Consider the following 22,262-nt stretch of genomic DNA (forward strand, 5'->3'; position numbering starts at 1 on the left):
TAGGCGACCAAAACTGCACACAGGCCTCACCAACTTCCGGTCAAAAAACAATGTATTGAGAGTATAGTACTATCACACTCCCTTGAGCGGCTGGACAAACGTGGGTTGTTTTCTCTGGCCCGGTGGAGGCTGAGGGGAGATCTGATAGAAGTTTATAAGATTATGAGACGCAGATGGAGTAGAAAGACAATATTTTTTTCCAAGGGTTGAAATGTCTAATACCAGAGGGAATGCATTGAAGGTGAGAGGGGGTAATCTCAAAGGAGGACTGAAGGGAAAGTTTTTTTTACACAGAGAGTGGTGGGTGCCTGGAATGTGCAGATTGGGGTGGGGGTAGAGGCAGATACATTAGAGACTTTTAACAGATGTTTAGATAGGTACAGGATACAGCCCATGGTATTACAGGACAGATACTAGTATAGGTAGAAGATCGGCTGACTGGCAGGAGGCAGAGAGTGGGAATAAAGGGAGCCTTTTCTGGTTGGCTTCCAGTGACTAGCGGTGTTCCACAGGGGACTGTGTTGGGACCACTTCTTTTCACGTTATATGTCAATGATTTAGATGAAGGAATTGGTGCCTTTGTGGCCAAGTTTGTGGACAATACAAAGATAGGTGGAGGGGCAAACAATTTTGAGGCAGCAGAGTGTCTGCAGAAGGACTTGGAGAATCGGCAAAGAAGTGGCAAAGGGAATGCAGTGTCGGAAGTGTATGATCATGCACTTCGGCTGAAGGAATGAAGGTGTAGACTAGTTTCCAAATGGGGAGAACATTTTTAAAAAATCAAAGGTGCAAAGAGACTTGGGAGTCCTTGTGCAAATTTTTCCCCGAACCCTTGAGTCAGTGTTGAAATTATGTAAATCATAGCTTACAAAACATAGAATTATCCATAAAATAAAAAACAAACATGGCAGAAATAAATATCAATATAATAACCATGTGTGTCTATTTAGACCTCTAATAACAGAAAAGACTGCCATTCAGCAATATGCTTCACCACACATTCACCACTATTTCCCCCCCCCCCAGGAAACCTAAATAATTGCCCCATTTTTGTGTATGGATGTCCAATCTATCAAACTGTTTGTAAGATGTGCGTTCAAAAGCTGCCACTTTGGCTATTTCTGTGGCCCACTCCTGAAATGATTGGCCCCCCCCAGGTCCTCCAGCCTCTAAGTATAATTTGTCTTCCTACCATTATACTTGTCTGGATCCAATTTTGAGTGTTTATCCCCAAGTAACCCAAGGGTGTCTCCCAAGACAAAAAGTCTGGGGCAGAAAGGGAGTTGAATACCCGAAACTTCACCAATATACTTATGTATCATAATCCAAAATTCTTGAATTCTGGGACAGGACCAGAGCGCATGTACTGAGACCCCTTTATCTGCCTCTCAGCGCCAACAATCAGGGGTATTTTTCAACCCTAATCTATGTAACCTTGCTGGAGTCCAATAAAAACGGTGTAGGATCTTAAACTGAATAAGGCGCACCCTCAGGTCTCTTGACGTTGTTTTGACATTTTTGCAAATTTTGTCCCACTCCTTTGTCTCAAAAGTCACAGAAGTCACACAAGTCACACAAGTCACACTCAGGTCTTTTTCCCATGCTCTTTTAAGACCCAACAGAAATTTGTCCCCAGAGATTTGTGTTAAAGCTGAATAATAAGGTGAGGCTTCGTGACCTTTACCATATGCAGCCAGTACAGTAGACAGTATCATAGCAACTTGTGGGGGTTGCTGTGTAGAACCAAAAGTTGTATATAGTAAATGATGCAGTTGAAGGTATCTCCAAAATTGTGACATAGAGATATCGTACTGTTGGGTTAATTGATTAAAAGATTTTAAACTGTCACCATTATAAAGGTCTCCCAATTTAATTACACCTTTCCCTTGCCATTCCCTCCAGAAGAAAGGGGACTTATCAATACACAACTTTGGATTCATCCACATACTCGAGGCTTCATTCAAATATGGATTAAATTTAAATAATCTGGCTAGTTTATTCCGAAACAAGTGCATATGCGATGTAATTGGGTGAAACCTTGCCTCAGGAGGTAACTTGATAGACAAACATTGTAATGGAGGGATGGGAGGAAGAGCAGAACACTAAATACGATACCAAGGAGACGCTCTCTCCGGAGGGAGAGACCAGTGTGCTAGTGTAGTAACTTTGGGATAGTAATAGTATATTAACTTTGGCAAACCTAAACCCCCCCCCCCCGCCGCCCCCTTTCAACTGGCAATTGTAATTTGTTAAAGTTTAAGTGTGGACATTTACCATGCCCAATAAAAGCCTTAATTATTTTATCAATTTGCTCAAAATATGTTAATGGGATTTGAACTGGTAACAACTGGAACAGATAATTAACCTTTGGAATGTTATTCATCTTCAAGGCATTCACTTTTCCCGACATTGACAAATACAACGATGACCATCTGTCTACACATCACATGAAATTCTCTGCAATAATGGATCAAAATTTACCTTTACTAAATCCTTCAGTTGAGGGGGAAGATTAATACCTAAATATCGGAGGTTGATAGGTTCTTGATTAATCGGGGTATCACAGTTTACGGGAAGAAGGCAGGAGAATACGGTTGAGAGAAGTATTAAATCATCCATGATGGAATGGCGGAGCAAACACGATGGGCCAAATGGCCCAATTCTGCTCCCTTGTGAGGAAAGTAGAAGGGTATAGAAGAGGTTAATTTATTTGGCCATTTGCAGGGGTATGCGCCTGGGGAGAGATTAGTGGGAAGGGACAAATGGACGAGGGGAATCATGGAGGAAGCGATCCCTGTGGAAAGTGGAAGGGAGGTGATTAAGATACGTTTGGTGGTAGCAACCCTTTGGAGGTGGCGGAAGTTTTGGAGAGTGATGTGTTGGATGCAGAGGCTGGTGGGGTGGTAGGTAAGGAGAAGAGGAACTCTATCACTGTTAAGGCGGCAGGAAGATGGGGTGGGCATGGATGCTCAGGACATGGAGGAAGGGAAACCCTGCTCTTTGAGGAAAGAGGACATCTCTGATGTCCAGGAAAGGAAAACCTCATCCTTGTAACCGACATGGCAGAGATGAGGGTACTGAGAGAGGGAACAATTGGGTGGAAGAGCTTTAGTCAAGATAACCATGGGAATTGGTATGTTTGAAAACATGTTGGTAGACAGCTTGTCTCCAGAGGTGGAGATAGAGAGATTGAGAGAAAACAAAGACAGGTACAGTATCAGAAATGGACTAAATGAATTTAAGGGCAGGGTGGAAGTTGGAGGCAAAGTTGATGAAATTGGTGAGCTCAGCATGGGTTCCAGAAGCAGCACCAATGCAGTTGTCAATGTAGTGGAGGAAGAGATGGGGAACATTACTGGGGAAGGCTTGGAACACAGACTGGTCCACATAGCCAATAAAAAGGCAGACATAGCTGTGGCCCATGTGGGTACCCATGGCTACCCCTCGAGTCTGGAGAAAATGGGAGGAGCTGAAGGAGAAATTATTGCGAGTGAGGACCAGTTCTGCCAGTTGGAAGAGGAGAACTGGATGAGTCTTTTGTTGAGAAAGAAGCAGAGAGCTTTAACGCTTTCTTGTTGGGGGATAGAAGTGTATAGGGACTAGATGTCCAGAGTGAAAATGAGGTGGTCAGGGTCAGGGAATTGAGAAACAGTGAGGAGATCGAGAACATGAGAAGTATCACAGATGTAGCTGGGAACGGACTGAACCAAGGGGGATAAAGTAGAGTCGAGTATGAAGACAAGTTCAGTGTGGCCGGATCAGGCAGAGACAATGGGCTTACCTGGACAGTCATGTTTGTGGATCTTAAGTAGGAGGTAGAAATGAGCAGTGTGGGGTAAGGGAACTATGGGTTTGGTGGCAGTGGATGGGTGCAGGGTGGGTAGTGTCTGCAATAATTTTTCTGCCCACTTCTCTGCCCTGGACAAGGTGCAAAGGTGAATTTAGAATGGTAGTCCACTCCAGGACAGACCAAAGGTTGGGAGAATGGATTTAGGATGAGATGGAAACGTTTAAAAGGGATCTAAGGGGCAACATTTTTTCACACAGAGGATGGTGAATACATGAACGGATCTGTATTACGAGGAGATATTGTTACCTGTCTTGAAAGTAATCAAACTGTTTTTGCTTCAACAGGTAGGAAGATGTCCAGCATGGCGATGAGGCCAATGCTCCATGTTCTGCCACTCTCCGCAGACCAACCCAAGGCAGCCGAAATGCCCGAACTGGTGCCTGTAACAAGGGGTAACTATTGATGGATTGTAATGTTTTACATTCAAGGTTCTTTCAGAAGTCAGGAATGAGACACAAATCTTCACGGTAGTTGAATTAAGGAAATATGAAATGGGCAGTGACAGGAGCAGAAGTTAAGGTCTAAAATGCTGAGATTAAGATTAAGAAGATGGTGCTGGCCTCGTGGTCAGCTGTTTTTATAACCAAAGATAAGGAACATTCCAATCAAATTTGCAGATAAGAGTTAACCAATGAGATAATATTTATTCAAATAATGTAGTACCGAGAGAAGTTTCCAGACTTGTATCCGTATAACCACTACAAGAACTAAAAATACAAACACATAATTAATTGTTAAATATCAAAGAAAATAATTTAAACAGTCTGATCTAAGAATTAAATAGCCAGAGCACAATACTATGGCAACACATATTCAACTTGGAAAAGGATTGGGAAGGGCATTGTGAAACCACGGGATTGGGAAAGGGGAAACTGGAATCTAAGAGGTATATGCATTAAGAAATGATGTGAGAAATTCTTGGATTAGAATTGAAATGGTAATATAGTGGTTAGCATGCCAGAGTTCAGAGTTCAGTCCTGGTGTCCTCTGTACGTCCTCCCAGTGGAATGTGGGGTTGTCCCTGTGTGCTCTGGTTTCCTCCCACAGTCGAAAGATGTACCGGTACCGGGTTGGTTAATTGGTCATTGAAATTGTCCTGTGATAAGGTTAGGGTTAAATTGGGGTTGTTGGGGGCTGTGCGGGAATGGGGCTGGAGGGGCCTTTCCGTGTCGTATCTCTAATAAATAAATAATAGAAATAAATAAACGCTTGATACGGGAAGATATAATTAATGAGGATTGGCCTGTCGAAGGGATTGAGGAGAGATGCTTTCTCTGTGTTGCAAATCGTTTGAGCTCCCTTTGTCAAAGGGCAGTGGAAAGAGAGTCTTTGCATATTTGCAAGGTGAAGGTAGGTAAATTCTTGATAAGCAAGGAGGTGAAAGGTTACCATGGATGTACCGAATTGGTGAACTGGGGTGACAATCAACTCAGCCTCACTCTTATCTGATCGGGGCATCAGAGGTTACAGGGAGAAGGCAGGGTAAAAGGGTTGTGAGGAATAATAAATCAGCCTAATGGAACCGAAGAGCATACGCAATGGGCCGAATGGCTTAATTCTGCTCCTGTATCTTAGAGTATTGTGGTCCTAGTGTTCGACCTCTGCTCCTACTTCGCAGGATCGTGTGTCAGAATCAGAATCAGGTTTAATATCACTGACATATGTTGCGAAATTTGGGGATTTGGGGCAGCAGTGCAGTGCAATACATAACACAATTATACATTACCATAATTACAATAATTACTATAAGTTCCAATCAGAAAAATAAAAAAATAAGAAGTGTAAAGGAGAGAAAATTAGTCATGCAGAGTTTATTGTCCATTCAGAACTCTGATGGCAGAAGGGAAGAAGCTGTTCCTAAAACACTGAGTGTGTGAATTCGGTCTCCTGTACCTCCTCCCTGATGGTAGCAATGAAAAGAACACAAGGCTGGGTGGCGATGGTTCATTGGATGGGGGATTAGACCAGAAGACCATAACATAGGAGCAGAATTATGCTATTTGGCCCATCAAGTCTGCTGTACCATTCAGTCATAGCTGATTCATTATTTTCCCTCCTCAGCCTTCTCCTTGTAACCTTTGATGCTGTGGCCAATAAAGAAATTTTCAATCTCCGCCTTAAATGCTCCCAATGATTTGTCCTCCACACTGCTTGTGGTAACAAATTCCAGAAAACCAACCAGAAAAGGATCATTTTAATCCCACTCATTACCTCTTACCAATCAGCCAATACTCTAACCATACTAGTCACTTTCCTGTAATACCATGGGCTCATAACTTGGCAAGCAGCCTCATGTGTGGCACCTTGTCAAAGGCCTTCTGAAAATCCAAATATACAACATCCACTGTATCCCCTTTATCTATCCTACTTGTAATCTTCTCAAAGAATTACAACGGTTTTGTCAGGCAAGATTTTCCCTTAAAGAAACCATGCTGACTTTTCCTATCTTGTCCTGTGTCACTAGGTACTCCATAATCTAATCCTTAAAAATTGACTCCAGCATCTTCCCAACCACTGAGGTCAGGATAACTGGTCTATAATTTCCTTTCTGCTGCCTCCATCCTTTCTTAAAGAGTGGAGTGATCTTTGCAATTTTTTCAATCCTCTGGAACCATGCCAGAGTCCAATGATTCTTGAAAGATCATTACTAATGCCTCCACAATCTCTACCATTACCTATTTCAAAACCCTAGGGTACAGTTCATCTAGTCCAGGTGACTTACGTATCTTTAGGTCTTTCAGCTTTTTGATCACCTTTTCCCTTGTGATAGTAACTGCACCCACTTCTCTTCCCTCACACCCTTCAACACCTGTCACACTGCTAGTATCTTCCACAGTGAAGACTGATGCAAAATACTCATTTAGTTCACCAGCCATCTTCTTGTCCCCTGTTATTATTTCTCCTGCCTCATTTTCTAGCGGTCCTATATCCACTCTCATGTCTCTTTTATTTTTTGATAAAGCTTTTTTGATCCACCTTGTTTTTGTTTGCTATTGCTTGCTTTCGTATTTCATCTTTTCCCTCCTAATGATTCTTTTAGTTCCTTTCTGTAGGGTTTTAAAAGCTTCCCAATCCTCTATCTTCCCACTAATTTTTGCATTGTTGTATTGCCTCTCTTTTGCTTTTACATTGGCTTTGACTTCCCTTGTCAGCCACAGTTGTACTATTTTGCCAATTGAGTATTTCTTTGTTTTTGGAATACATCTATCTTGCACCTTCCTCATTTTTCCCAGAAACTCACACCATTGCTGCTCTGCTGTCATCCCTGCCAGCATCTCCCTCCATTTTACTTTGGCCAACTCCTGTCTCATACCACTGTAATGTCCTTTACTCCACTGAAATACTGCTACATCAGACTTTGCCTTCTCCCTATCAAATTTCAAATTGAATTTAATCTTATTGTGATCACTGCCTCCTAAGGCTTCCTTTACCTTCAGCTCCCAAATCACCTCTGGTTCATTGCATAACACCCAATCCAGTATAGCTGATCCCCTAGTTGGCTCATCAACAAACTGCTCTAAAAAGCCACCTCATAGGCATTGAACAAATTCACTCTCTTGAAATTCATTACCAGCCTAATTTTCCTAATCGACCTGCATGTTACAATCTTCCATGACTATCATAACCTTGCCCTTTTGACACACCTTTTCTATTTGCTATTGTAATTTCTGGTTCACATCCAATCTACTGTTGGGATGCCTGTATATAACTACCATCAGGGTCCTTTTACCCTTACAGTTTCTTAACCCAACCACAAGGATTCAACATCTTCCGATTCTATGTCACATCTTTCTAATGATTTGACGCCATTCTTTACTAGCAGAGCCACACCACTACCTCTGCCTACCTTCCTATGCCTCCAATGTATCATGTAACCTTGGACATTCAACTCCCAACTACAACCATCCTTCAGCCGTGATTCAGTGATGGCCCCAACATCATACCTGGCAATCTGTGAAAGTGCGAGAAGATCATCCACTTTATTTCTTATTCTCCGGGCATTGAGTTATAACACTTCAAGTAGCGTATTTGCTATCCTTTTTGATTCTGCATCCTTAACACACTGATACCCTGCTGACTGCAGTTTTGTTCTATCATATGCCTGCCCTTCCTGACAGTCTGGTTGCATGCTATCTTTGCTTTTTTACCATCCGTCCTATCCTGAGTCCCTTCACTCCGGTTCCCAACCCCCTGCCAAATTAGTTTAAAACCTTCCCAACAGCTCTAACAAACCTGTGCAGAGGAATATTGGTCCCCCTCGGGTTCAGATGCAACCCGTCCCTTTTGAACAGGTCCTACCTCCCCTAGGAAAGATCCCAATGATCCAAGAACATGAAGCCATGCCCCCTGCACCAGCTTCTCAGCCATGCATTAATCTGCCAAACCATCCTGTTTCTACCCTCACTGGCATGTGGCACAGGCAGCAATCCAGAAATCACTACCCTGGAGGTCCTGCTTCTCAGCTTTCTTCCTCGCTCTCTAAATTCTCTCTTCAGGACCTCATTGCTTTTCCTTCGTATGTCATTGGTACCAGTATGTACCAAGGCATCTGGCTGCTTTCCTACCCCCGCCAAAATGCTGTGGATGTGATCCGAGACATCCCTGACCCTGGCACCTGGGAGACAGCATATCATTCAGGTATCCCATTCATGTCCGTGGAATCTGCTGTCTGTTCTTCTGACTGTTAGGAAGGAGGCTGAGGAGGTTGAGATGCTGAGGGTGGCAAAGGTACGGGCAGAGCTGCCTGACAAAGGATGCTCTTTGATGCCATCGCTATTTCCCCCTGCGCAGCCAAAAGACCAGAGACCGACTGTGAGAGGCAGCGCAGGGAGAAGATGATTCCTGGCAGTTTCCGTCCCAGCTGTGACCAGGATGGGGACTTTGAACCGAAGCAGTGTTGGCCCAGTACAGGATTCTGCTGGTGCACCTATCCAAATGGGACTAAGATTGAAGGAACTGCAACTCGAGATCCCCGAGATAGTTGCAAAAGTAGGCTTCAGCTTTCTTCATCTGCTTATTCAGTATGGATGTGGTCCCCAAGACCCTGCTTCACCCTTCAACCCTCAACCCAGTGACTGAATCCCTCCCACAGCCCATGGAAACCCTTCCCCATCACAGACTCTTTCCACCCACTGCATCCCCTGCCACAGTCCACAGACACTCTCCCCCCCCCCCACCCACTGAATCACCTCCCACATCCCATGGAAACCCTTCCTCATCACAGACTCTCTCCACCCACTGAATCCCCTTCCTAAGCCCAGGACATTCCCCACCAACTGAATCCTCTCCCTACCAGCTGAATCCCTCCCATAGCCCATGGACTCTCTTCACCATCACCCAATTGACCTATCATATATCACTCTGCGGAACGCTACTTAAATTATCTTTGACCTCCAAATGTATCAGATTCTTTCAGATTCAGATTCAGGTTCATTTATTTAACACACGGACATCGAAACATAGAGTGAAATGTGTTGTTTGCATCAACAACCAACACTACACACTTTTTCTAGGCTGATCTCCATCTGCCACTTTTCAGTCCAGCTCTGCATTGTATCAATGTCCCGTATCAACACTGTCCACACCACCAACCTTCACTCAGGGATGTTATCTGGATGGAAGGTTTTGAGTTATAAGAAGAAACCAAATACCCTGGACTGTATGAGCCCAAGGTGTGACCTTATAGAGACTTATAAACACAAGAGATTATGCAGATGCTGGAAATCCAGAATTATACATACACGTGATGAGGATTACAAATTACAGCAGGAGATAGAAAAGGCGTGTCAGAAAGACAATGTCATGATAATCGCTGGGGATTTTAACATGAAAATGGACAGGTCAGTACTGGATCTCAAGAGAGAGAATTTGTAGAATGTCTAAGGGATGGCTTTTTTAGAACAGCTTGTTGTTGAGCCCACTAGGGGATCAGCTGTGTTTGACTGGGTGTTGTGCAATGATCTGGAGGTGATAAGAGAGCTTAAGGTTACGGAACCCTTAGGGAACACTGATCACAATATGAGCGAGTTCACATTGAAATTTGAGAGGGAAAAAATAAAATCCAATGTGTCGGTATTTCAGTGGAATAAAGGAAATGACAATGGCTTGAGAGAGGAACTGGCCTAAGCTGACTGGAAAGGGACATTTGCAGGAAAGACAGCAGAGCAGCAATGGCTGGAGTATCTGCTGAAAATATATATTCCAAATAAGAAGAAATTTTCAAAGGGAAGAAGGACACTACCGTGGCTGACAAGTGAAGTCAGAGCCAAAGTAAAAGCAAAAGAGAGGGCATACAAGGAAGCCAAAGCTAGTGGGAAACAGAGGATTGGGGAGCTTTTAAAAACTTGCAGAAGGAGACTAAGAAGGTCATTCGGAAGGAAAAGATGAATTATGAGAGGAAGCTGGTGACTAATATCAAAGAAGATACTAAAAGCCTTTTTAAGTATATAAAAGAGAGTCAAGGGTAGATATAGGACCAATACAAAATAACGCTGGAGATATTGTAATGAGAGATGCAGAGTTGGCAGAGGAACTGAATGTGTATTTTGCATCAGTCTTCACAATGGAAGACATCTGCAGTATACCGGACATTCAGGAGTGTCAGGGAAGTGAAGTTTGTGCGGTGAAAATTACCACTGAGAAGGTGCTCAGGAAGCTTAATGGTCTGAGGGTGGATGCATCTCCTGGATCTGATGGGTTCGGAAGGAAGTAGCTGGAGAGATTGCAGAGGCATTAACGATGATCTTTCAAGAATCAATAGATTCTGGCATTAGGGGGCACAGCCTCGGGATAGAGAGACATCCACACAGAGCAGGGGTGAGGAGGAATTCCTTTAGCCTGGAGGGGGTGAATCTGTGGAATTCATTGCCATGGACGGCTGTGTTATTTGGGTATCTTTAAAGCAGAGGCTGATGGGTATTTGATTAGTCGGGGTGTCGAAGGTTACGGGGAGAAGGCAGGAGGGTGGGGTTCAGAGGGATGATAAATCAGCCAGGATGTAGTGGATAGGCCGAATGGCCTAATTCAGCTCCTGTGTCTTATGGTTTGTGCCAACAACCATCACAACCTAACGCTGTGCTGGGGGCAGCCGGCAAGTGTCAGCACACATTCCGGCACCCACACGGCGAGTCCACAACGTTCGGCGGAACAACAGAGAACACAACAAGCAACAAAAAAAACAGCAGCGAAACAAACCCCCTCCCTCCCTCTGACCTGAAGGGTTCTCCGTGTGTCATCTCGTAGCTCGATTCATTCATTCTGGACCAGTTTTCTAAGTCATTGGATCCTTCAGTGTGTTCTTTCCTGTCTCTTAGCTTAAATTAGATTCTCTTTCCACCTTTCGGCTTCCTAAACCCAGGTGAGTCAAGCACTTTAGGCTTGGACACATGAGTAACATGGAGTGTCCTTTGATGTCCAGTACAGAAATAGCTGCTTTGTCTGACTAAACTACCCAGCCTCTCGCTTCCCTAATCCTCTAATTAAATTTGCCTGTCCTTCCTCAGCCAAATGTTTCTTGAGCTTAAAGCAGCAAGCTCTCCATGCTCGCTGCTCTCCTGAGCGTGGATGGATTGTCAAAAGTCTCTTAAGTGTTTGACAGACATCCACCAGCGTAATGTTACGTGTGCCTGCGCTCCTTGCCTCTCACCACTGCTGCTTCCAGATGTGGCGTTGCAGGGAGAACCGATATTGATTAAACAAACACTCTGGAGAGGAGCAGGGCAGTGGGGCCGAATGGCTGGCTCTTGCTCCTGTTCTGTGTGCTTGTGATATACTGGCTGATCAAATCACCCTGCATAACCTAAATCTAAACTTAAAAAAATTCTTGCCTGTGTCCAGTAACCTCCTGAGCTCTTTGCTTATTAAGAACCTGTCCAGCTCCGTATTGCAAATATTCAAAGATAAAGGAATTGTAGAACCAAATTCCTCATGATAATTTCCAAACTGAAACGTGTTTTTCTCATCTCTTACAGTTTTTAAAGCTTAAGGAAGCCACAGCGTTGGATGGGGTCATCTAGACCAGCTTTACTCCCCAGACAAACATTAATTGCATAGATTGATTCTTTTATTAACATCAGATTTGACTGATAACTGTTGATATCTGACTTGTAGCCAGTAGATTCATTTCCTTATTTGCTTAAGATTCATCCACAAGAATTTTTTTCTCTTAGAAGTAGAAAAATCAGACTGTGCCTCAATGGTTGAAATGCCTCCAACCTGATGGCATGAACATCGATTTCTCCAAATTCCATTGATTTCTCTCTGCTTCCCCTTCTGTTTTTTTCCATTCCCCATACTGGATTCCTTCTCACCCCTTCCCTTCTCCTCACATGCCCTGACCATCATCTCCCTCTGGTTCCCCTTTTCCCTCCCTTTGTCACATGGTCCTCTCTCCTCTCCTATCAGATTCCTTCTTCTTCAGCTCTTTACCTCTTCTACCTATCACCTCCCAGCTTCTTACTTCACCCCCCCTTCCCCCACCCACCCTTCTCTTTTCCTCACCTGCTCATCACCTCCCTTTGGTGGCTTCTCATGAGGGGCAGAGTAAATCATAGGGGAACAGTTTAAGATTCTCTGCAAAACAACTGCATCGGTGTTATTACTTACCATTTTGTTTGAAGTTAGAACTACCTATAATTAATTTGCTAAATAGTAATATTGCTTCTAGATCTCATTTAATATCTGGTAATCGCTAACTACCGCTTGGGGAGATTATTTTGCAATAAAGGAAATGGCTTTAATTTTGATTTTCTTTGGGTTGTGGAGACAGTTGAAATGGGCTGAGAATTGAACATCCAGCTTATCACAAAGGACTATTAAACTTGGCATCAGTTGTTAAATGTACAGGTTGTGTGTGTGAGTGTGTGTTTGTGTCTGTGTAAGGCAAAATGCTGTGGCATTGAACAAGTCTACTTTGGACAGATGCGCGCAGCTTCAAGATTGGGCGACCTGGCATTTCACCTCAAGTTCCAACGGTCAGAGCTGATAACTTCATGCATCACCAGCCAAACTCAAAAATAAATCCCTGCTGTCATGGCTCTTTGGTGCAAGTGTCACCCAATCAGGAGTTAGGAGCCCTTTTTTTCCACCAATAGGGTCAAGAGTGAGCATGTTGTGTAATCAGTGTCTCCAGTGTCAACCAATCAGAAGTTAGGCATCTATTTTTTCCACCAATAAGTTGAAGGGTGAGCATGTTGTGTAATCAGTTGCTGGGGGGATGGGGGCAGGGCTCTGTGAAGAGTGCGATGATAAGACTTCGAGGACTGCAGCCGGCCATTGTTGACTTCATCTTCAGGAGTACTGTTCAGTCCTGCACTGTTAAAGATCAGGGTGGCTCTTTATATCGGGGAAGTTAAAATGATCCAAATGGCTAAATGGTGAAATAAAATTGGACAAAATCATTTTTGTTCTTGTTTTTTTAAATGAACAATGTCTGACAAAGGAAATCTCAGCTGCAGTTATATGGTGCCTTGTAGAGCAATCTGCAGAAATAATTCCATTGTGCAAATCACAAAACTAATTGAAAGGCCTGGACAGAGTGGACACGGAGAGGATGTTTCCGATAGTGGAGGAGTCTAGGACCAGATGGCAAAGCCTTAGAATAGAGGGACATCCATTTAGATCAGAGTTGAGGAGGAATTTCTTTAGCCAGAGGGTGGTGAATCTGTGGAATTCATTACCACAGATGGCTGTGGAGGCCAAGTCATTGAGTATATTTAAAGAGGAAGTTGGTAGGTTCTTGATTAATCAGGGTGTCAAAAGTAATTGAAAAAAGACAGGAGAATGGTGTTGAGAGGGATAATAAATCATCCTTGATGGAATGGGGGGGTGATTTGATGGGCTGAATGGCCTAGTTCTGCTCCCATGGCTTATGTTCCTATGGTCTCATGAGTGGTAAATGGTTTCTTGTTGCCACATGTACCTGGGTAGAGTGAAGACCTTTCATACCATCCACACAGATCAGTACAAGGTAAAACAATAACAATGCAGAATAACGTATGGCAGTCATGGAGAAAGAGCAGTGCAGGCAGACAGTAAGATGCAAGGTCATGGCGAGGTAGACTGTGAGGCTAAGAGTCCATCTTAGAGTTCTGCTCAAGAGTCTGATAACACCAGAATAGGAGCTGTCATGTAGGGAATGCGGGTTGTTCTAGAGTCAGATGCTATGGCAGTTCACGAGCTCTAAAACAGTAACATAGTGATGTTAGGAGTCATTCGGTCTCAGAAAAAGGCCCTTCAGCCCAACTCACCCATGCTGACCAAGATGCCTAGTTAAGGTAATCCCATTTGCTCATGTTTGTCCCACATCCCTCTATACTGGGGATTCCCAATCTGACAACTATGGACCCCTTGCTTAAAGGTATTGGTCCATGGCAAATGAAAGGTTGGGATGCCTGTCCAAACCTTTTCTATCCAAGTGTCTGTTCAAATACAGGGGATTCCGGTTAATTGGAGCAGATCAGGTCAGGTACATTTCGGTCCAATTAAATGGCTGCCCCAGATAGAAAAAGATAAACTGCCATTTAGCAGAGCAACAAGTTATTTTTTTGTAGTGACTCAATCAATTCAAGAGAGAAATAGGAGGCAACACTCAAATCCCTGAGTGAGATTTTAAAAAGGAGTGTTCGCGAGTTTTTGGCATTTCCAGCGGCCCAATCAAACAGCAATTTATTACCAAGAGCAAATAAAAATCAGGCAGCAGCAAGTGGAGTGGCCATTATTGGAGTGGAGCACTGTTAGAGTGAGGAGGCTTTGGCTCATCAGGCTTCAGTGAGAACAGGCTCGGGTGATGTACAAGAAGAAGTTTTTTCCTTCTTCATTCTTCATTCTTTAACTGTTAGCGCATAGTTAGAGCAGTGAGAATGGTTCCAAGGGCTGTGTTGTGTTCTTTGTGTGAGATGTAGGGATTCTGGGAGACCTCCAGCCTCCCAGATAACCAATCTGCACAGGTGCACCGAGCCGCAGCTGCTCTGAGAACGTGTTAAGGAACTGGAGCTGTATCTCGATGAACTTCGGCTCAGATGAGAAATTGAGCAGGTGATAGATAGGAGCTTCAGGGGGGCAGTCAGGATTTGCAGGAGGCAGGTACCTGGGTGACTGTCAGGAAAGTGAATGGAAATGGGCAGCTGGTGCAGAGTGGCCCTGTGGCCATTCCCCTCAATTATAAGTAGACTCTTTTGAATACTGTTGGTGGTGGTGGAGGGTGCTGGCCAACCAGGGGAAAGCTGCAGCGACCGCGTCTCTGCTACTGGATCCAGCTCTGTGGCTCAGAAAGGAACAGGGAGAAGTGGACTGCAGTAGTGATAGGGGATTCCATAGCTAGAGGAGTAGACACGAGACTCTGTAGATGTGATAGAGACCCTTATGTAGCACGTTGCCTCCCAGGGCCAGGGTCAGGGATGTCTCGGATCCTGTCCATGGCATTATAAAGCAGAACTGTGAGCAGCCAGGAGTCTTGGTGCGTACTGGCACCAATGACATAGCTTGCAAAAGGGAAGGGGTCCTGAAGAGAGAATTTTGGCAGCGAGGTAGAAAGCTGAAAAGCAAGACCTCCAGGATAGTAATCTCCGGCTTGCTGCCTGTGCTATGCACCAGTGAGGGGAAGAATAGGATGATCTGGCAGTTGAATGTGAGGGTGAGAAACTGGTGTAGGAGGGGGCAGGTGTTCAGATGTATGGATCATTGGGATCTCTTCTGGGGAAGGTATGACCTGTACAAAAGGGACGGCTTACACCTGAAGCCAAGGGGGTCCAGTGTCCTTGTGGGCAGGTGTGCTAGAACTGTTGGGGAGGGTTTAAACTAATTTAGCAGGGGGATGGGACCTGTAGTTTTAAGGCTGGAGATGGGGCAGTTGGTTTACAAGTTGATGCACTGTGTAGTGAGACTGTCAGCAAGAATGGGAAGATGATGAGACAAAATCGTAGTCAGTGGAATGAATTGCAGTCTAACAGGGAGACAAAGTTGCAAGGGTAATGGATACAGGACTGAAGGTGTACAGGAGATATATACAGACATCCAAACAGTAGGCAGGATGTAGTCTACAAATTACAATGCAAGATAGAAAATGTGTGTCAAAAGGGTAATGTTATGATAGTCATGGGTGATTTCATTATGCAGGTTTTGAATGAATTGACTTTATTTTTTACGCCCTTCACATACATGAGGAGTAAAAATCTTTACGTTACATCTCCATCTAAATGTGCAATGTACAATTATAGTAATTTATAATAAATAGAACAGTCAATGTAATACAGAGTACATTCAAGTCAGCATGAGTTCATCAGTCTGATAGCCTGGTGGAAGAAGCTGTCCCGGAGCCTGTTGGTCCTGGCTTTTATGCTGTGGTACCGTTTCCCGGATGGTAGCAGCTGGAACAGATTGTGGCTGGGGTAACTCGGGCCCCCAATGATCCTACGGGCCCTTTTTACACACCTGTCCTTGTAAATGTCTTGAATCATGGGAAATTCACAACTACAGATGCGCTGGGCTGTCCGCACCACTCTCTGCAGAGTCCTGTGATTAAGAGAGATACAGTTCCCGTACCAGGCAGTGATGCAGCCAGTCAGGATGCTCTCAATTGTGCTCCTGTAGAAAGCTCTTAGGATTTGGGGGCCCCATACCAAACTTCCTCAACCAATTGAGGTGAAAGAGGTGCTGTTGTGCTTTTTTCATCACACAGCTGGTGTACACAGACCACGTGAGGTCCTCGGTGATGCAGATGCCGAGGAACTTGAAGCTGTTTACCTTCTCAACCCCAGATCCATTGAGGAAATAGGGTAGATTGGGAAAATCAAGTTGGTGCTGATTTGGATCCCAAGAAAGAGAATTTGTAGAATTCCTATCAGACAGCTTTTTAGAGCAGACTGTGGTTGAACCCACTAGGGGATCAAATATTCTTGATTGGATGTTGTGTAATGAACTGGATTTAATTAAGGAGCTCAAGGAGACAGTAATCATAATATGATAGACTTTACACTGCAATTTGAGAGGGAGAAGCTAAAGTCAAATGTATCAGCATTACAGAAGAGTAAAGGGATTTACAGAGGCATGAGAGAGGAGCTGACCAAAGTTGATTGGAAGGGGACACTAGCAGGGATGACAGCAGTGCAGCAATAGCTGGAGTTTCAGGGAGAAATTTGGAAGGCACAGGACAGGTACATCCCAGTGGAGGAAGTATTCTAAAGGGAGGGTGGGACAACCATGACTGACAAGGGAAGTCAAAGCCAACATAAAAGCAAAAGAGAGGGAATATAATAGAGCAAAAATTAGTGGGAAGTTAGAAGTTTGGGAAGATTTTAAAAATGAACAGAAGGCAACTAAAAAAGCCATGAGGGAAAAGATGAAATATGAAGGTAAGCTAGCCAATAATATCGAAGAGGATACCAAAGGTTTTTTTCAGATGTATAAAGAGTAAAAGAGAGGTGAAAGTGGATATCAGAATGCTGGAAAATGACTCTGTAGAAGTAGTAATGGGGACCAGGGAATGGTGGATGAACTACATAAGTATTTTGAATCAGTCTTCACTGTGGAAGACACTAGCTGTTTGCCAGAAATTTGAGAATGTCAGAGGGCAGAAATGAGTGTTATTGTTCCTACTTAAAGAGTGGAGTGACATTTGCAATTTTCCAGCCTTCTGGAAACCATTCCAGAATCTAGTGATTCTTGAAAGATCATCACTAATGCCTCCAAGATTTCTTCAGCTACCTTTTTCAGAACCTTGGCATGTTGTCCATCTGCACCAGATGACTTGTCTACCTTCAGGCTCTTCAGCTTCCCAAGCTCTGTCTCCCTTGTGATAGCAACTGCACTCAGTCCTGTCCCCCGACACTCGCGAATTTCTGGCATTATACTAGTGTTTTCCACAGCGAATACTAACACAAGTACTAATTCAGTTCCTCCGCCACTTCTTTGTCCCCATTACTACCCATTTCCAGTGGTCTGATATCTACTCATGCCTTTATACACCTGAAAATCTGTTTGTATTCTATTTTATGTTATTTGCTAGCTTACCTTCATATTTTATCTCTTCTTTCTTTTTAATTGCCTTCTGTTGGTTTTTAAAAGCTTCCCAATCCTCTAACTTCCCACTACTTTGTGCTATTTTATGCGCCCTCTCTTTTGCTTTGATTCTGTGTTGGATTTCCGCTGTCAGCCGCAGTTGTCTTGTAACCTACTCTAGAAACTGCCTACCGCATTGCCCTCTGTTTTTTGAAGCTTCTTCATCTTTAGGGTGTATCTATCCTGTAAACACAAGAAAATCTGCAGATGCTGGAAATTCCAAAACAACAAGAGGCTGGAGGAAATCAGAAGGCCAGGCAGCATCCATGGAAAAGAGTACAGTCGACGTTTCGGCCCGAGACCCTTCGTCAGGGCTGAAAAGGAGGAGAAGTCGGGATAAGAAGGTGGGGGGAGGGGAGGAAGGAGTACAAGGTGCAGGTGATAAGTGAAACTGGGAGGAGGAGAGGGCTGAAGTAAAGAGATTGGTGAAAAAGATAAAGGGCTGGAGAAGGGGGAATCTGATAGGAGAGGGTAGAAGACCATGGAAGAAAGGAAGGAGGAGGAACACTAGGGGAAGGTGATGTGCAGGTAAGGAGATAAGGTGAGTGTGGGAAATGGGAATGGGAGAGGAGGCAATCAATGACCGGAAATTCAAGAAATTGATGTTCATGCCATCAGGTTGGAGGCTGCCCAGATGGAATATGAGGTGTTGCTCCTCCAGCCTGTGTGTGGCCTCATCATGGCGGTAGGGGAGGAACAGGAATGAGAAGTAGAATTGAAAGTGGGTGGCTATCGGGAGATCCCGCATTTTCTGGTGGACAGAGCATAGGTGCTCACTGATGTGGTCTCCCAATAAGCGTCGGGTCTCACCAATATACAGGAGGCCACATTGGGAGCACCAGATACAGTAGATGACCCCAACAGACTCACAGGTGAAGGGTCGCCTCGCTTTGAAGGACTGTTTGGAACCCTGAATGGTAGCGAGGGAGTAGAAGTAGGTGTAGATGTTGCACTGTTTCGCTTGCAAGGGTAAGTACCAGGAGGGAGATCAATGGGGAGGTACGAGTGGACAAGGGAGTCACGTGGGGAGCGATCCCTGTGGAAAGCGGAAAGTGGGGGGGGGGCGCATGGAATGAAAGATGTGCTTGGTGGTGGGATTCTGTTGGAATTGGCAGAGGTTACATAGAATTATGTGCTGTATGCAGAGGCTGGTGGGGTGGTATGTGAGGACAAGAGGGAGCCTATCCCTGGTGTGGCAGCAGAAGGACAGGATGTGGGCAGACGCGCGAGAAATGAAAGAGATACATGACTGGAAGTTACGAAGGGCAGTTACGGGTGAGGGCAGTGTTAGTGGTGAAGGAAAGGAAGAAGGAGGACATCTCAGTGGTTCTGGAATGAAAAGCCTCATCCTGAGAGCAGATACAGTGGAGATGGAAGACATGTGAGAAGAGGATGGCACGGTGGGAAGAATAGTCCAGGTAGCTGTGTGAATCTTTCCTGTTCCTTCCGAATTGTCCCCAGAAACTTCAGCCATTGCTGGTCTACTGCCATTACTCCTAGTGTTCCCTTCCAAAGAACTTTGGCCAGTTTCCATTAATAAAGTATATCTATCTATCTATCTATCTTTTCTCACGCCTCTGTAATTCTCTTTACTCCACTGCAATACTGATACATTGGACTTTGTTTTCTCCTTCTCAAACTACAGGGTGAACTCTGTCACGTTATGATCACTGTCTCCCAAGGGTTCCTTTACCTTAAACTCCCTAATCAAATCTGGTTTATAATACAACACCCAACCCAGAGTGTTCAACCACAAACTGCTCTACATTCTTGTTTACATTCTATAAATTCGCTCCTTGGGTTCCAGCGCCAACCTGATATTTCCAATCCACCTGCATATTGAAATTCACCATGACTATCATAACATTGCGCTTTTTACATGCCCGTTCTATCTCTTTTTGAAATTTATATCCCAAATCTTGGCGATTATTTGTGGGATTGTATATAACTCCCACAGGGTCTTTTTACCTCGCAGTTTCTTAACTCTACCCACAAGGATTCTGCATCTTCTGATCCTATGTCACTTCTTTCAAAGGATTTGATTTCACCTTTTACCAACGGAGTCATCCCACTCCCTCTGCCTACCTGCCTGTCCTTTTGACACAATGTGTATCCTTGAATGTTAAGCTTCCAGCTATGATCTTCTTTCAGCCTCGGCTCAGTGGTGCCCACAATGTCATAACAGTACAAGATCATCTGCCTTATTCCGTGTACTGCATGCATTCAAATTTATCTCCTTCAGTCCTGTATTCATCACTCTTTTGATTTTGCCCCCATGAAACACTTCACCTCAACCCACTGACCTAAATTTTGCCCGATGGATTACCTGTCCTTCCTCACAGTCTCACTACACACTGCATCGACTTGTATTCCGACTGCCCCATCCTCAGCCCTATCACTCTGGTTCCCATCCCTCTGCCAACTTAGTTTAAACCCACCCCAGCACCTCTAGCAAACCTGCCCGCAAGGATATTGGTCCCCTCGGGTTCAGGTGTAACCCATCCTTTTCATACAGTTCATATCTTCCCCAGAAGAGATCCCCATCATCCAGAAATCTGAAACCCTGCCCCCTGCCCCACTTTCTCAGCCACTCATTCATCTGTACCATCATCCTATCCCTGTCCTGACTAGCACATGACAATGGGAGTAATCCAGAAGTTACTACCACGGAGGTCCTGCTCTTCAGCTGTTGCCATAACTTCCGATACACACTGCGCAGGACCTCTTTCCCCCTTCTACCCGCGTCATTAGCGCTAATGTGCAACACGGCCTCTGGCTACTCTCCCTCCCTCTTGAGAATCTTCTGCAGCTGCTCGGACGCATCCTGGACTCGAGCACCTGCAAGGCAACACAGCACCCTGGCTTCCCTTTCATGGCCACAGAATCTCCTGTCCAAGTACCCCTGACTATTGAGTCCCCTTTCACCACAGCTGTGCCTGACTTTACCCTTCCCTGCAGACCCTCAGAGCTGGCCATGGTGCCACTTGTCTGGCAGCTGATATCGTGCCCTAATGGGTCTTCCCTTCACCCCCCTTGCCCCTGCAGTATCCAAAGCGGTATACTTGTTGCTGAGTGGAGAGGCCACAGGAGAACTCTGCATTGACTTCTTACTGCCTGCATCTCTCCTGGTGGTCACCCATCTACCCATCTAACAGCCTGCACTCTGGGTGTGGCCACAGGAGGAGGAGGTATCCACAACCCTCGGACCCCTCGGCTAAGTGAAATATACCCTACTTATTTACTTCAAAGGTTTTGTCAATGCGTGGTTTTCTTTAAAATAGTGCAGATCAAAGAGGGATATAATCACACTCAGGATCAGAATCCGAATCGGGTTAATAATCACTGACATACACTCAGTGTCCACTTTATTGGGTACCTTCTCTATGCTCATGGTCTTCTGCCACAAGGTTGGAAGTGTCGTGCATTCAGAGATGCTCTTCTTCACACCACTGTTGTAATGAGTTGTTACTTGAGTTACTGTCAGCTTGAAACAGTCTGGCCATTCTCCTCTGACCTCTCTCGTTAAGAAGGTGTTTTCGTCCAGAGAACTGCCCCTCACTGGATGTTTTTTTTGTCTTTCACACCATTCTCTGTAAACTCTAGAGAATATTGTGTGTGAAAATCCCAGGAGATCAGCAGTTTCTGAGATACTAAAACTACCCCGTCTGGCACGAACAATCATTCAAGGTCACTTACACCATTTCTTCCCCATTCTGAAGTTTGGTCTGAACAACAACTGAACCTCTTGACCATGTCTGCATGCTTTTACACATTGAGTTGCTGCCATGTGATTGGCTGATTAGATATTTGAATTAATGAGCAGGTGTTCCTAATAAAGTGGCCACCGAGTGTGTGTTGTAAAATTTGTTGTTTTGTGGCAGAGGGAAAGAACCAGTGGTAGTAACAAGAAGAGGGCATGTGCTGGGTGTTGAGGGTCCTTCCTGATGGGCCAGATTCTCCTCTTATTTCTGGTGGTTTTACGGCCATTGGCATTTCTGTACCAGGCAGTGATGCAACCATTTAGGATTGTCTCTACCAGGATGGCGGGATGATCAGAGTTCAAAGTAAAATTATTACTAAAGGGCATATATGTTTTCATTTACTACCCTGAGATTCATTTTCTTGTAGGCATTCACAGTAAATACAAAGATACTTAATAGAATCAATGGAAGACAGCATGCGACAAGACAGACAGCCAATGTGCAAAATACAACAAACTACAGATAGAAAAAGAAAGAGAAATAATGGCAATACATAGATAAGCGATAAACATTGAGTACGAGATGAAGAGTCCGTGAAAGTGATTCATAGGTTGTGGGAACAGTTCATTGTTGGGGTGAGTGAACCTCAGTGTATT

At 44.4% G+C, this 22,262-nt stretch overlaps 1 protein-coding gene across 1 annotated transcript in view; it reads left to right on the plus strand.

Annotated features, from left to right (window-relative positions):
• The window catches only part of cd74b (CD74 molecule, major histocompatibility complex, class II invariant chain b), a 29,846-nt gene extending 17,512 nt beyond the window's left edge, over positions 1–12,334 (plus strand). Inside the window, exons 7-9 of the mRNA XM_063053053.1 lie at positions 4,135–4,242; positions 8,642–8,839; positions 11,821–12,334. Of these exons, the coding sequence (XP_062909123.1) occupies positions 4,135–4,242; positions 8,642–8,839; positions 11,821–11,834 (320 nt within the window). The 3' untranslated portion in view covers positions 11,835–12,334. The remainder of the gene's footprint in view (positions 1–4,134; positions 4,243–8,641; positions 8,840–11,820) is intronic.
• The last annotated feature ends 9,928 nt before the right edge of the window (positions 12,335–22,262 follow it).

This window comes from Mobula hypostoma, chromosome 7, assembly GCF_963921235.1.
Source record: "Mobula hypostoma chromosome 7, sMobHyp1.1, whole genome shotgun sequence".
Taxonomy (NCBI): Eukaryota; Metazoa; Chordata; class Chondrichthyes; order Myliobatiformes; family Myliobatidae; genus Mobula; species Mobula hypostoma.